At 39.4% G+C, this 15,335-nt stretch overlaps 1 protein-coding gene across 6 annotated transcripts in view; it reads left to right on the top strand.

Moving 5' to 3' along the window:
* The window catches only part of inpp5a (inositol polyphosphate-5-phosphatase A), a 46,704-nt gene that overhangs the window by 4,122 nt on the left and 27,247 nt on the right, over positions 1-15,335 (top strand). For all 6 annotated transcript variants that reach the window (XR_002597520.2, XR_002597518.2, XR_002597519.2 and 3 more), the window contains exons 3-5: positions 915-956; positions 11,325-11,425; positions 13,331-13,418. Coding sequence is in view for 2 of the 6 variants with exons in the window: in XM_022224907.2 (XP_022080599.1) it covers positions 915-956; positions 11,325-11,425; positions 13,331-13,418 (231 nt within the window). In the remaining 4 variants the exon portion in view is untranslated. The remainder of the gene's footprint in view (positions 1-914; positions 957-11,324; positions 11,426-13,330; positions 13,419-15,335) is intronic.

Genomic DNA, 15,335 nt, shown 5'->3' with positions numbered 1-15,335 from the left:
ATGTGATCTGGTGATGAAAAACACAAAAAGGTGTATACATGTGCCTGTACCTGTCATTTTGCTAGAAATTGGCACAGGACAAAATTTTCAGTTGACAAAAAGAAGTTTTAGGATTTGCCTCATAAACCTCAGCTTCTGTGAAACGTTTGTTTGCAAGATCTCAGATGTCAAAGTGTTGACATATTTTTGCCGCAGAATTGGCCAGTGTTGACAGTGAATTCTCTTGCCGATCACTTGATGCAGAGTTCTCCCTGCACATCCTTTGTGTGACGTCAGAAACAAACACAAAAACAACACAAAAAAGTCAAACCAAAACATATATTCTGTGAACGTAGGGCTACTGTTTATCGGAGGTGAACTGTGAGCACATTTTGTGTGGGACTCTAAGAATTGAAGATTGTTTACTTTGAATTCTAGTTTTCATTAAACTGTGTCCGGTGTAGCTTTTGTGGGGGAGGCAGGATGACTATTATTAGGCTGGTACTCATATTTCCTTTTTGTTTATGTTGAACATTACACCTCTCATGTGAGCACATTTCTACCTAAGCAACTGGAAATACATTATGGAGTCAGGCATTGAAAACATATTCATTGCCCGTCTATCTTCCATACTGTACATGTCTCCCTCGTTATATCTCTGGAGCTTCTTCTCATGTACATGTACGTAATGGTAACTCTAATGAATGCCATAGCAGAATGCTTGGAGTAGAAAAAGGAAAGTTTTTGATCTGTTTACATCTGCACATGTAATATGTTAATTGCCTATAACCTGAAAACTTTACAGGTGTTCACAAGGAAGTGTACGGTGTAGGCCTGGGTGTACCAGTATATCGTACAAATTTCTTTACATTTCAGGGAACTTGGCTTGATTGGAAGTGTGATACTCTTTTTTTTTCTCTCTCTTTGGTTTACAGCCGGAGCACATGCTGAAGGGCTGGCTCCAGAAATTCTACGAGGTAAGTCAGTTTTTAACTTAAGAAATCTGTTTTCCAAATCTCAAATAAAAAATCTTGGGAGTAAGGATCATTTTTTGCCCCCCCCTCTGAAAAAGTAGTAATCTTAATCCAAAATTTAGTTTTAGTTCAGTTTTGAGAGTACACCTTGAGTTTACAAGCATTCTGTACGGGTATACATGTACATGTAGGCACTGGTATTTGTATAAATGCATTTGTTCGTTACACCATACATGTACATGAACATTAATCATGCTGAATGTTCCATGCATGATTAAACTTCTGGTGGTCTCTTATAATTCAGCAGTCAGTCCTTTCAAGCATCGTTTGATTACGCACGTGTAAATATACATGTACATGTATGTGGCTAGTGGGTTTAGAAGTTTTGAAACCTCTTGAAATTTCATACTGTAATTGGACCCTTGGATCCAGTATCCACATAATGGATACCAATACGGTAGGTACAGTGGATTAAACAAGCACCTGCATACATGTAAATAATATGCACCTTGTTTTCCTACCGCTACAAAATTTTAACTGCTTTATGCGAAGAAAACATGTAGCAGATCTCTCCTTTACATACCGGGATTGTAAATGTTCAGTTGTTCTCACGAGTGCACAAAATGTATGCCGAGGGTGATGGAATGGTTGACAGCCTGTGAAGGCCTTTCAGTAACTGAAAATGACAGTCCACAAAAGAAACCTTGCTCAAGGTCAGATAATTTAATATTTGGCTATTTTACTCTCCAACCCAATCCATTCTTCGTGTGAAAATATGCATCCTTGGTACATGTACAGTGTACATGTACTTGTAGATGTCAGTGGCACAAGTTGATTTTTATGCTTGAGTGGGCAGAGTAAAACAACTTGTCTTGCCATTTTACTTTAAGTGAAGCAAGGGAAAATTGTGAAAGTGTGTGTAATACAATTTTGTCCCAGCGGCTTCACAACAACAAGATTTACTGTACTTGCTGGCTGGGATGGAATTTGTCAGTATATACATGTCTATGTGCTGACAGGCAGCTGAAGGCTTGTACCATACCGTACATGTAAGGTACATTCCAAAGTGTCTTGCTATTCTTGAGATGGCATTTGAAAACATGTCGGTTTCAATTAGGAACACTGCTGTTGTGAGGAGGCAGTTCTAATTTTTTCACTAAAAGCATGAAAACAGTAAACGGCAAAACCCAACACCTGGTTTTGTTGCGCGCATGATTCAGTGGATTTTAAACCTAGAGCCCAGTCGTTTCTGATTCAGAAATTTCCCAGCAAAAATGCTAAAGGTTTGGGGGTTAATTAAGAATGAAGAAGTCCTTGGCATGTGGCCTGTTCCATAGGCCAGGGCGGACATCTGGGACTTTTGGAAAATGGCAGGTAGCAACCACAGTGCCCCGATGAAAACAACTGCAACCATGGTGACGCGCGCATGAACCAGATAGAGGATCAGGCTACCCAATCTTTTCTTTGATCTGTTTGTACGTGCGCACATAGCAGTTGTTTTCATTGGCATGCATTACTACTCGGCATTTTGCAAATGTCCCGGATGTCTGCCCTGGCCTATTGGGTTGGCTAAAAGACACTACATACATCAAGAATGACAATCTAAACTTGGTCAATGACTTGGCTAAAGACGGACATTGCACACATCAAGAACAGGGCCCAATTTCACAGAATACTTGGCCTGGTTGTGCTTATTGTTACACATGCATAGAGACTTCCATTATTTTGTCAATTACATGTACTACTTGTACGTTCAACAAATATGCCTTCAAGGCTTACTGCTTACAGTCTCCAGGAAATACGGGGAGTCATACAGTACAATTGTGTGCTAAGCAGGGCTATGAAGTTGGACCCAGCTGTCTGAACTTGGCCAATTATGTAATTCACTGTTTGTTCCTGTTTCACCAAGACAATAGTCACGTTCATCAGTGAGGTCTGGTTACCGAGGATATATGGTCTCGTCCACGAGTGGGCTCCATTAAATGACGGCAAGTGCTGCAAATGGTGTTTGTTAGAGGGAACGCGATCCCTGTTTGTCTGTCACTTCAAAGAGTCAGTAATGGTTAACCCAAACAGCCATCTCTTATCTCATCTGAGTGCATGTCAATGGATGATGGCAGCCACTTAAGAAGAGCTGTCAACTATCACAGTTCCTTAACATGGAGCCTGTTCTTACTTTTTAACCTTCCAAAATGGCTTGCTAATCTCATACATGTACGAAATATTCACTGTAGATTGTGTACATGAAGGTAATACCTTATATACTCAAATATCGTGATGTGGTAGGGGTGGTAGTGTTGTGTTACATGTACAAGGCAATTACAGAACATCTTGCAGGGAAATTTTGTACCTCAGGCTAGGGTGAAATTTCCAACTAGAGGTACATGTAATTTGTTTTCAGTCAGCTAAAGTGTATGTACATGTACATGCACAAGTGTATGGAATTAAAAGAGAGGCCTGTTCATATCGGTACATGTAACATGCACACAATGCAGTCATGACAGTTGCAGACTTTTAACATCCATGTACACTGTACAGTGTATCAAACTTCTGGAGAAGGTACATGTGTATGTACATAAACATGTACTCCTTGGGAAATGGTTACGCATGAAAAACAAAAAAGGGACTTCCCCCTTTTTCAAGTACATGTACATGTATTGGGAACATGCCATATTGGAAAAGTAATTTTTTTAAAAGTAATATCGGCCAGGATCTTCAATCCTCAGTCCACTAAAATTCCTCAGAAAAGTCTGGGAGTACCATTATACATGTATATGTATGTCAGTTGTGATGAATTCTGGGTAATAAGGGGAGTCCGCCTTGAGCAGAAGCACCCCCTCATCGGTTGAAAAGAGCTACATGTACATGTATATTGGTGGGGAGTGTTCATTTTGTTGGTGGCAACGTGCCAGTAATGTATGTGTTTCAAAGTTGTTCGTGAACCAGCAAAGTGGAGTTTACACCAAAAGAGCCTCTGTGAGTAGGACACTTGCATACACACTTAGGGCTTAGGCCTCATATGCAGTGTTATACACGTAGCTATGCAGGTTAGCAGCGGTCGAGGATCTCCACCACAGTGTTCTACCGTCTGGCACTAAGCTTGATGAAACAGCCCACCGACTGGCATAAAAATCCCCGGAAAGACATTAGTCATTATGAAAATTTCATATTTTTAAAAATTTATAGAAATTTGAATTCTTCAATTTGGAAAGAAAAACTCTCTGAAAAAGGGATCTACATGTTGAGTCCCCTTAAGCGGCCCCTTGACCCCCGGCTGTGACCTGCGAGACTCCGGTTGCCATTACTTAATTGTCCTGCACTAAAAGATGGCTGGCTGTAACACTGCCCATAAGCATGACCGTCTCTGTTCCTTTTTCAAACTGATCGCAGACACATTTGCAGATATACCCAAGGAGGAAGACATACAGGACTGGGAAAATTTAGGGTAACACACATTGGACGGAAATACCAAATACAGGTTGTTTATGAGCCTTGTCAAATATCCGTCCATTTAGTGTCCTTGCCATTTGCCTTCAGCCCGAAGGCATCAAGCACGATATCACCTCAATGCTTTTAGCTGATGCAGGAATTCAATTTTTGGCCGAGTGTGATGTGCATGCGTGTTGTGAGTGCAAACAATTTGCCCTCTTCCAATTTAATGTCAGGTTGTCATAAATCCATTACCCTGATCAGTTTTTTTTTCAGGCATCTTCCTAGAAGAACTAAGGTAGAAAGTGATGAAATGTTTTCGTTAGTCGTTTCAGCCTTGATTAAATTTATATTTTACCCCGTTTCCAAGCTTTGATAATTCATGGATATCGCTGGTTTGCCCAGGCCTGATTATGCATCATGGATATCGACCGCTTTGTGTATAAAATACATCTACGGGTACCATACATTGTAGGCTCATTACAAATAGTGATGAAAGATTCTCAAGCGTTTAATTCAACATGTACATGTACATTTACATCCGTGCAGTGCCATTGCAGGTGTACATGTACATGTGTCCATGCAGTACCTGCAAAAATTAACTGTACACACTACCACATGTACATGTTCAATGAAATGTATTCAGTTCATGCACTGGTACTGGATACACGTACAAAGATACTGTAATTTTGTTCCACACTGATGTCTTCATACCTCAATTTTCTTTGCACATCGGACAGAAATATTTTTTCCTGTACTGTACCGGTACTTGTACATGTTTATTTAGGCCTCTACAGGAAGAAAATTTTCCTGTGTGTGTATATTATTTTTAACGAGTTTTAAATTCATCTGTTTTTATGGTACTGATACATGTGCTTTTATTCGAATGATTATCCACTGGCTGAGCTGTTGTGTATGAAGAATACAGTTCCACACATACCGGTACCCGTACATCTACCAGGTAGCATTTTAAGAATTAAATATTCAGCCTCTTCTGCTCCACTAAACAGTTTAGTGCAGCCCACGTCACATATGCATTATACACAATGAAGTTTGTCTTTTGATACAGTCCAGGTACATGTAGATTGGACAGGAAAAGTGAATGGGATACTCACTTTTTTTCCTCAGAATACATGTACGTTGTTATGCTTTGCGTACACTGTATGCTGGGAGATTTCCCAGCGTACACGTGTAATGAGAGGAATAATTCTGACTTGGATTGTTAAGTTATTTATTCAAATGTTTAAGATATATACACGTACATTTCCATGTAGCTGGATATTTTCTGAATGCTACATATACACCTTTTTAGATTCAGCAAGGTTAGAGGAAGAAAAGAATTTTTTTTCTCCAGAGATTTATTGAGAGGAAGTGAAGTGTTTACACCAAACTGTTTAAACGGGAAAGAGTTTGGGTGATTGATGACACTGTTTTGATACTCTTGTCCAAATTTAAACAGAGTTTTAACCTATCAAACAGCAGAGTGAATTATACATTCATCACTGAAAAAAAAGTCTGCCTACAGTGTATATTTTTCTAAGGGAGAGAGAAAATTTGAATAAGTTGTAACGTTCCAGCCTCTGTTCAGCAATTTCAAACTGTATCTGCCCGAGTTGAAGTGCACCTCTAAGCGGCAAAAGAAAGACAGATGGTTGTAAGTTTTCCAAGCAGATTTTTGCACTTGTTTTGCGTGTACGCAAAGATCATACATTAAGGAATAAACTTGTTACGCGTTCTCAGCGTGCTACGCGTCGAACGCGCTATTGATCCCATTATAAACGCATGCCTATGCGGTGAGTACCAAAAACACGTCCTCTTTTGTTACGCCTGAAGCGGATTAAGAACAGTATTCGATACATAAAGGGTAAAACAAAGATTACTTTGTACGTCAATCCTGTCCCAAGTTTTATGGTAAATTGTATTTACATTATAGAGTGATTTTCAGAATTGTTGTCTTGTGTGTATTTACATGGGCACCCTGGGTTTTCGCCTTGAAAGAATGTCAGTTACAGTAACCTCTTCGCTCTCTGCATCATACAGTAAATGTGGCATCTCTTGGTCACAAGGCTTTCCTGCAGAGACCTGTATCACTCACTTTCTTTGGAGCACTGAGGCTGTCTAATCTTGTTTTCCATTTGTGTCAAATTGACCCGATTTACTTCACTTTGTTAATTTCATTTAGCCTGCCCTTGATTTCTAAAAGGTAAATTAACTTTGCAGTTGCATTTTCCAGTGTCAGTATATGGGTATTTCCAGAAATTGGGGGCCCATTTTTTGTGTGTGTGTCCCTGTCACATCTGACATGTGATTTTGTAAGTTCAGAACACATTTTCTAATTTTCTAAAGAGTGATAAATTAATGCAAAATACCTGCCAAACAAATTGTAATAGTTTGAAATCAATTCCGGTGATATATTCATGTCAAATAAATAAAAACTTTTTACACACGTAAAAAGTGGTACACTTTTTGTGGACGTTTTGTACATGTCTATTCCCTGAGCTTGTACATGTACTCTAGGAATGTACTTCATTGGATGTACATGTACATGTATGTATCACACATGTACCGGATACATGCTTTTTCTGAAGACAAAGTGGGTCAGAAATTGAGTGCTAGGAAGTGATATATTTATCGAGCCTTTCTAGAAGAAATGAAATCATTCGGTTGTCCGGAATGCCTGTGTGTTTCTACCTACTGAAAAAAAAATTCCAGTGTATTTCCGGAGTGGCACATTTATCTTTGGTAATTGCCAATGAGGGGCGTAAGTAATGTGCCCTGTCTGAAATTTCTCTTCATCTTGGTATGACAGACTAGGGAAAAAAGAAGGAAAAAAAAGAAAATGGATCCTGAGAGAATGATCCTATCCAGAAAGTAAAGTGGAAAAAATGGAATAGAAAGAGGAGCAAAGAAAGCAGTAATATTATAGATGACATATACAGGGAGTAGGCCATTGTGTCATTTGGACATGTGAGCCATTAGCCAGGTTCTTGTAGCTGATAAGCTGTGCCCAATAGCCATTCATCATGCATCCACGGGCCCTCGGCAAGAGTCATCTTGCCCAGATCAAGGCATTCTAGACAGATCTAGAAATTTGTTATTGTCTGGTTGCATTTGGTCCACTCTCCACTCTGGCCTGGTCTGCTAAAACATATTTCTTTCCATTGAGAATAATTAAAAAATTGAATGTACGAGTAACAAGCACATGCATGTGCAAAAAACGAGTTTATACACATCGCTAACATTGCATTGCAGTGCCCTATATGCACTTCAACAAGATTGCACTGAATGTAATTCCATACTCACGAAATGCATGATGGAAAATTAGTTTCAGTAAGACACCAGCATTAATTAAAATTATTGTTTCTTGTTATTAAAAAGTATTGATTGCATCCCTGTATACATTCACTGCACATTTGCAGTTATCACTTAATTATATATTGACCAGGCCAGCAAAATCCAAAGTCAATTGATAACACATGCAGGAATCATCACTTTAATGTACATGTATCTTTCCAAAAAATGTGTTTTTCTTAGGTCAATATTTTGGCAGTGCATGTGTTTCCATACATGTTACTGTTTTTTTTAAATCCTTGCGCATTGTGGTCGTACATTTACCTCATTGGGACAATGGCATTAACTTGTCAATTTTACAGTGGCATCAAACTTCATTTCCCTCATGTGGCCTGTGACTCTAAGGACTGTGCCCACAAATCTATTCCATGAAATAATCAGTTTTGTGATTTACCCAGATATATAGACAGACAAAACCCTTCCTCTCTAACGTCCTCCTTTACTCTCTCTGATTTGTTTCCTTCTTGCTTGGAGGCAAACACCGAAGATCTGGTGATTGATGACAGGCCTGAATAGCAAGTTTTGGAGATATGAGGATCTCCGTGTTATTGCCTATCAGCCTGGTTGCTAAGGAATCAAGCGCACACGAGCGAGAAACCATCACTGTTTATGGTGCATCTCCTCCAAACTATATTAGTTCCATCCCTTTATCTGATTCCGTCAAGTTAAAGTTTAGTTGTCTATGAAACCACAGTATTTGTAGGAGTCGTATTCTGCATTTACTGGAACTGTACTGGACAGAAGTCTGGTTTGGCTTTGTAGTCTTTAGTTCATTCTTGTAAATCAAAAACCTGATTTAACATACGTTGTAGCTGAATGAAAATGAAGGTACTGTTAATTTAGTCATTATTTTGACCATGAATGTGAAGAAAACATGTACATGTACATATACCTTTTCAACGCTTTTGGACTGTAAATGAATGATAGAGGATGTCGTGTTAATATTTAAGTCCAAACTCTGGAACCTGGGGAAAGGGATGAAAGTGCTGTTCTTCCTGAGGATTCACGTGTGTATGCCCCTCAATCCCTCTTTATGTGGATTCAAAGCCCTGTTTGTACAGGTTCACTGGAGGGGGTTGTCTTGAAGATGGATTGGCAGTGATCAGCACACACAGTAAGGAGTAACATCTGCTCCATCCAGACAGGATTGCCTGGATTACTAGGATCTGGATTGCAAAGTGTTACATTTCTTACTATCTTGTTTCTGTTCAATGATAGAACAAGTCAGGATGAATGATGAGGGAAATTTCTTTACCCTGAAAAAAATACTGCCATCTGGCAAAGGTTGTACATGTAAAAATGTACATGTATGTGTATTTCCTACAACAGATAATCATGTACATGTACATGTGTAGTTAAATTTAACTCGGCTGGCGTACAGTACGTGTAAGGTTCAGTATACCCATATCTTAATTTTAATCTCATAAATGTTCCTCGGGAAGTGACAATCCTTTTTAGTAGCTTTAGGTGAAGTTTGTTCTGACAGTCGGGTACAACTACATGTGTGGATAACCACAACAATAATGATTATTGACAGTTTGTTTGTTAGGATTCCTTTTCTGTTTTTCTCTGAATACCAGCTGCTTATCCTTTCACTGTTGGACAGTGAACTCAAGGTACATGTACATGTGCGCAGAATCTGTGAGTCATGGTTTCTCTGAAATCTGAGTGGCGGTCAAGCAAAGTTCAATCGTGAACACAATTCCAAGCAAGGATTGGTGCACGGTGATGTGTACGCCTAAAAAGAACAATGATGACACACTTTCCTTGTCACTGTCATTGACCTTTATCCACGATAGTTCAGGATGTTGTGGACAGTATGTGCATACTGCCATGATGCACTTATCCTGGGTAACCAAATGATAAGCATACAGGTACAAGATTTATACTCCAAGTATTCGTACGTGGGCCCATCAGGATGCCAAAGGTGTTCTTTCAGAAGGAAAGAAAAAATATGTTTAGCGTTATCAATCGATCAATATGATCACAGGAATACATTGCACTATCAGTTGATCGAGCACCAAATCTCTGACTTTACTTCTGTATTTTTAAAGCCGTGAATTAGAAAGAAGAGCCGCGCAGATCGACCGATTGCTCCCGACAAATACATGTACATTGTAGATGTACACTGCACAAAAGCTTGTGTTACATGTACCCATAGTTTTGTCAAAAAATTATTAAAAAAATTCCCCTTGCGTGTATATATTAAAAATATATGTTGTGGCTTGGCAGGTGTTTTGAAAAAATTAGTCGCATACATTCATGCATGTCACAGTTTGTTGTTTTATGGCACAAATTTTTATGATACCAGTATAAACACATGGATCACAGGTGTGAGAGATACCAGGTTAAGGTTTGAAGAGTCAGCCACATTGTAAACTGTTCATTCATCCACCGTTGCTGTCACTTTATTAAGCTGTTTCTTGCTCTGTGTTCTTACCTGTCTTTTTTTATAACCTCACGTCAGTCATTCAGTGCGTATTCAACCTGCATTAAAATGCTGGTGACAGACACAAAGACCATTCTCTTTAAATTTAATTTCAATATTTTTAGCTGAAACAAGTTATACCCATCCAAAGAGAAGAATATTACTTTTCCCTGTGTGACTTCATTAAACTTAACTTTTCCTTCTCTGTCACCGTGCATTCATGGATTCACGAGCAGAGTACGGTAGTTTTCACGTCCCCATTCAGATTTGATATTCCTCTGAAGCCCTAGAGACATATCGGCGAGTTCGTGCTGTCTTTAGGGGATGCTAATATTCCAGGGCTGCTCTGATGCTATTCATCAAGTATTAATACAGGCATGTCGCAGCGACTGTCATTTTATTTTCGTGACTCGCTCACATTGAAGTGTATCTAGCCAAGAACCACTGTGCATTTATTGGTACATTCATGCAAAAACTGGTAAATGGGACACTTTGTGGTATCCTAAGTAATGGATGCTTCAAGGTACTGGTGAAATTATGTTAACCCTGAACTAATACTTTTGTAATAAACCTGCCTGATGTAGGACTGTTTTCCAATAATTGACTTCATCTCCGTCTGAGGCTATTTCTCTTAAATTAGTTTCTTATTTTAGGCCTGATGCTTTCAAATTCAATTGAAGTACTGTAATATTTTGCTCTTTGATGTCTTATTTGATGTCTTCTTTGAAATCCTCTGATTTCAATATGATTTTACATACACCCAAGGGAGTTAGAGTTAAACGATTCACTTTTTTTGCAACGACGTTCTGTTCCACTGATCGTTGGAAAAAGTACAAATGGCTTCTTTTTTTTACATTTACATATATCTGACATTTTGGGCTAAGAGAGTACAACAGATCCTCTGACGCTGTTCAAGTAAGATTTTTAAATATTTTCAGCAGTCTAGTATTTGAGCTTTTACAAAGGTTTTCAGTCTGACTTTTGGTCTTTCCAAATCTTCCCCTCAACTTGCAATCACTGCTGTTTTTTTTACCTTTCCAGCAAATTACGGGTACAGTAACGTCAAACCTCCATTCTCATAAAAATCCACGAGGAGACAGAGAAAGCACTTCTGTCAGTGTGATCATTCAGTACCTTACTGTTTTTTTCCTTCTATTTTTCAGTCAGTACAGACATGGAAACCTCAGCTAATAGCAATTCATATGCAAGAGGTCGGCGGCAAAGATTTTGAGCAGTGCATGGGCAATGTCGACGCTTTTGTACAGTAAGTCAAAATTATTTGTGGCCTACTAATGCACATGTATATGTACAATGTATATGTATATGCATATAACAGTGGCAAAGCCGTGAGCCGAGCATGGTGCATCGGTGCCATGCTCGGCTTGACTAAAGGCTAACCATGATTCAGTCGGAGGTACTGTGTGTCTATTCTACATGTACATGTACACCTGTACATGTAGACGTGTATGCACTACATGCGTTGAGTTTGAATACAACGGAGCACGACCGATATCGTGTGAGCGGCGATGTGATGTGCACAATTCTCTCAACTCAGTGACAGTAAGGCAAAAAACTAATTCTGTAATCGGTAATGTGTAAACTGACATTTTAAATTTTAAGGGAGTGCGCTGGTTTTGGCACTTTTGTGTTGTTATGAGCAGGCCTACAGTACATGTACATCCTGTTAAGGTTGCGTTTTTACATGTAGTTATTGTTGGTAAAAACATAGGATTGGATCGGACATCGCCCGATGTTCCGATTAAAACTTCAGACATTGGATCGGCAGTTAAAACCTTAATCATTTGATCCCTACATGTACATCATACAATTGCTGTATGAGTGTATGGACACACACTAAAATCATTTTAACATAAAACGTACATTACATGTGCACACATACTAAGAAAACCTGTTCCTCAGAAGCCATTGACAAACAAATGTTGTATGTTAAAAAAAATACTGAAAGGAAAAATTGATTCTGAAGCGTCCAGCACTTGAAATCGGACATTTCATAGCCAGCTCATCATTCACTTCACCCCTTCTACGTGAGTACACAAATGAATTTCTTCGTAGTGGGTCTGCCGACTATTTTTTTTTTCCATTCCACCTGCTCTTGTTTCCTTCTGCTGTCAAATTGCCTTGCCACATCTGTCGATAGTTCTTACAGGTCCTCGTGCCGAGTTCCTGTCAGGATGATTGCTGGAGATGCAGTGCATGTATGCAGGGACAGTTGTTAATTTGAATTTGTTTTCTTTTGAACTGTACACGTTCCTTTGTTGCCATTTTTTATGCAGTCTACTTGTCTGCAAATGTTAATTGATTTAGGCAAATTTACAATGACAATGGAAAGTACACATCACATAGAATGGTCTATGGCCTAGGGTAGGTTGGCTTAGGCACAAATGGCAGAAGCATTTGTAAACTCCAGCTAAACCAAGCACAATCATGTCCGGTGTACCGATCTTTTTAGCACAACATTATATTAGCCTGTTTGCGCAGTCCTCTTAAAAAAATGAGTTCAATTTCAGTTTTGTAATATGAAAGAAAGTTAGGACCTGCTAAGTACATGTTACTAGCAGTACGTTTTAAAATTATGGTTTTAATCAAAAGTTATTTGCCATGAGTTGGCATTTCTATCACATTAGATGCAGTGTACTGTAGGAGTGACCCAGTTGTTTCAATCAAGTAGGACAAGTAACAATCAATGAACACCATGCAAGCGACACACGGTACCGCTACTTTGCTTTACGTACCTGTAGGTGTACATGTGCACTGCATGTCCTGGCGCATACCAGTAGCTGGGTCGCAAGAAGTTGGAATGAGCAGGACAAAAGCATTTTCCTCATTGAAATGGGAATAGATTGTTAAAAAAAAAAAAAAGGCATTGTTTGTTCAGGAAATGCCCAGTGTTGACAAAAGAAGCATGAATGTCAGAGTTGTTCAGTGATGTTTTGGGGGATGACAGTCTTCCCCTTTTTTTTCGCACTTATGCATATTTTTTTTACACATGATCATGCTTTGAATGAAAATGAATGGAACGAAAGTTCATGCATACCACTATCTCCCTCTGTGTGAGTACTTGTACAAGCACAAATATGCCTTCACATTATAAAAAGACAATTTGGTAGCTAACAACATTTTGATCTGTACCGTTGACATTTTGCTCCAGGAATTTAATAGACAGTGAGGCACTCAAGTCTTTTGATCGGACCCTGGTGTTTCTTGACAAAGATTTCGCTCTGGTTGACCAGTTTACGGTGAGTACTTGAGCTGGTTTCTGTCACTTGTATTTCAGTGGAAGGACTCGTTGGTACTCGGCCTTGAAGTCATGGCTTTGTTGTTTCTTCAGGCCTAAATGGATGTGTCAACCTGCCTTCTGTTATGTTTGAATTTCAATAGTCAGAGTCTCTTCCTTCAATCCTTGTTTTGAGTTTAACTGCAAGATAATGGATTCATGTACACGTACTGCTTCAGTTTCAAATGCAACATCAAAATAAACCAGGCTTAGGCATTAAAAGTTCTGAGGTCAGAATTCTTTAAGGACTTCCACCTCTGACATATGAAGTAGCAGGAAACAGCTCGGGTGATTTTAACCTATGTAAATACGGTGAATCCTGTGTGTCTACAATCTCATTGACACTTCTGAAAGCTGGCAACTCTTGATACCAAAGCGGGGTCCCGCTGACCTTAGCAATAACCTCAGCTCTTGAGCCAGTATGGCCTCGACCTCTCCTTCTCATTACTAGTTTGTTTGATGGTTATTCTCTCCAAAAAGGAAAGGGGGCATGTCCTTTAAGATCTCACTAATTTTGCTTTTTGAGTGGTTGCGTTTTGTTGAGGGGAAAAAGGAAAGCCTGCCCTCTCCGGTAGTAATTGGCCAATCAAAGGGCATCTGGGAGAGGCTGGTGCATCAGTCTGGGCAAGTATATCCAGGAAAGGTCAGGCTAAATCTGGCGGGGGTTGGTAATTAATGAACTGACAATCAATTTTGTTCCTTAATGCAATCTTCCTGTGGCAGGAGTGATTGTGTTATGGTCAGGCCTGGATGACAGTGTGGATATTACACAGTGCCCTCAACACAAACAGTATATGCCACAGATGAGCCGTGGCATCAATTTTGTTGGTGAATGCATAGCCTCTGAAGACTTACATTTCACTCTCCATTTTAAAATGTTGAGTTTTAGGACTTAGACCTCCACAAGTGTACTGAAAGGACCAAGCATTCATGTTGTCTGCATCAAGTAGAAGTGTAGAAGGGGTTAAGACCGAACATGAGATGTAGAGTGGGCTTGTGGGCACACCATGGAATCAGTCTCTTTCTACAAGAACTAGCGAGTGTTACCTCATCTCATGTAACTTCCACCATGCAAAGCTTCAAATCTTACTGAACTGAAGATGTGTAGGTCTAGCGAAAAAGATCAAGTGTCGTACCATAAGACCATTTCAGGTCAAGTGTGTTGAAGCCTTGTCTACATCATGTCGATTTTCTGTCACTGTCTGGCTGCTGAAGGTGTGGTGTTCTGCTGGAACTCGTGAAAATAGGATTTGTTGGGGATAGTGCTATGTGGACAAGGTCCATAATCAAGCCCTTTCAACAGACAGTCTAAAGTTTTAATGACATGCTGTGCATGTACTACGTCAGGGGTGAGATTTCTCCGATTTTTAGCAAATTTCAGCTTTTTTGCTTTTGATTTCAGCTTTTTCCCCTCGCTGGCTGTGTACAAAAGTGGAGGAGATTTTCACAGCTCGGCTTCTTTATGTCTTTTTTCAGCTGTTTTCTGCTACTTTTATCATTGGCCAATCTAATCCCTGCTACCTGTTCTGGGTCCTGTATTTTTGTTCTACATTATGCAGCAAGCTGTTTATTTTCCACTGTATCTCATTTACATCTTTAGCCCCAAAACTTCAGCAAGATTTGAATATTTAATTCATTAGCCATCATGAAGTGCACTTGTTTTATTGTACCATACACATACATGTACAGTGTACCGGTATATCTTTTTCACTTTAGACATTAAAATGTTTTTGTCAGCTCAAGGGTTGCATTCACCTCCTTGTAGTTTACAGGAGCATTAAAGTGTCATTGGCATGTGCACACATGCGTGTTTGCCAATATGCCCATACATGTGTACACGCTCACTGCAGTGTGCACGACCGATTGCCTTTTGTTTAAG

Source organism: Acanthaster planci, linkage group LG13, assembly GCF_054643075.1.
Source record: "Acanthaster planci isolate LZ-2023a linkage group LG13, COTS_SCS, whole genome shotgun sequence".
In the NCBI taxonomy this organism is placed as follows: Eukaryota; Metazoa; Echinodermata; class Asteroidea; order Valvatida; family Acanthasteridae; genus Acanthaster; species Acanthaster planci.
Note: the sequence above shows the minus strand (reverse complement) of the source record. Positions and strands in the feature narration are given on the sequence as shown.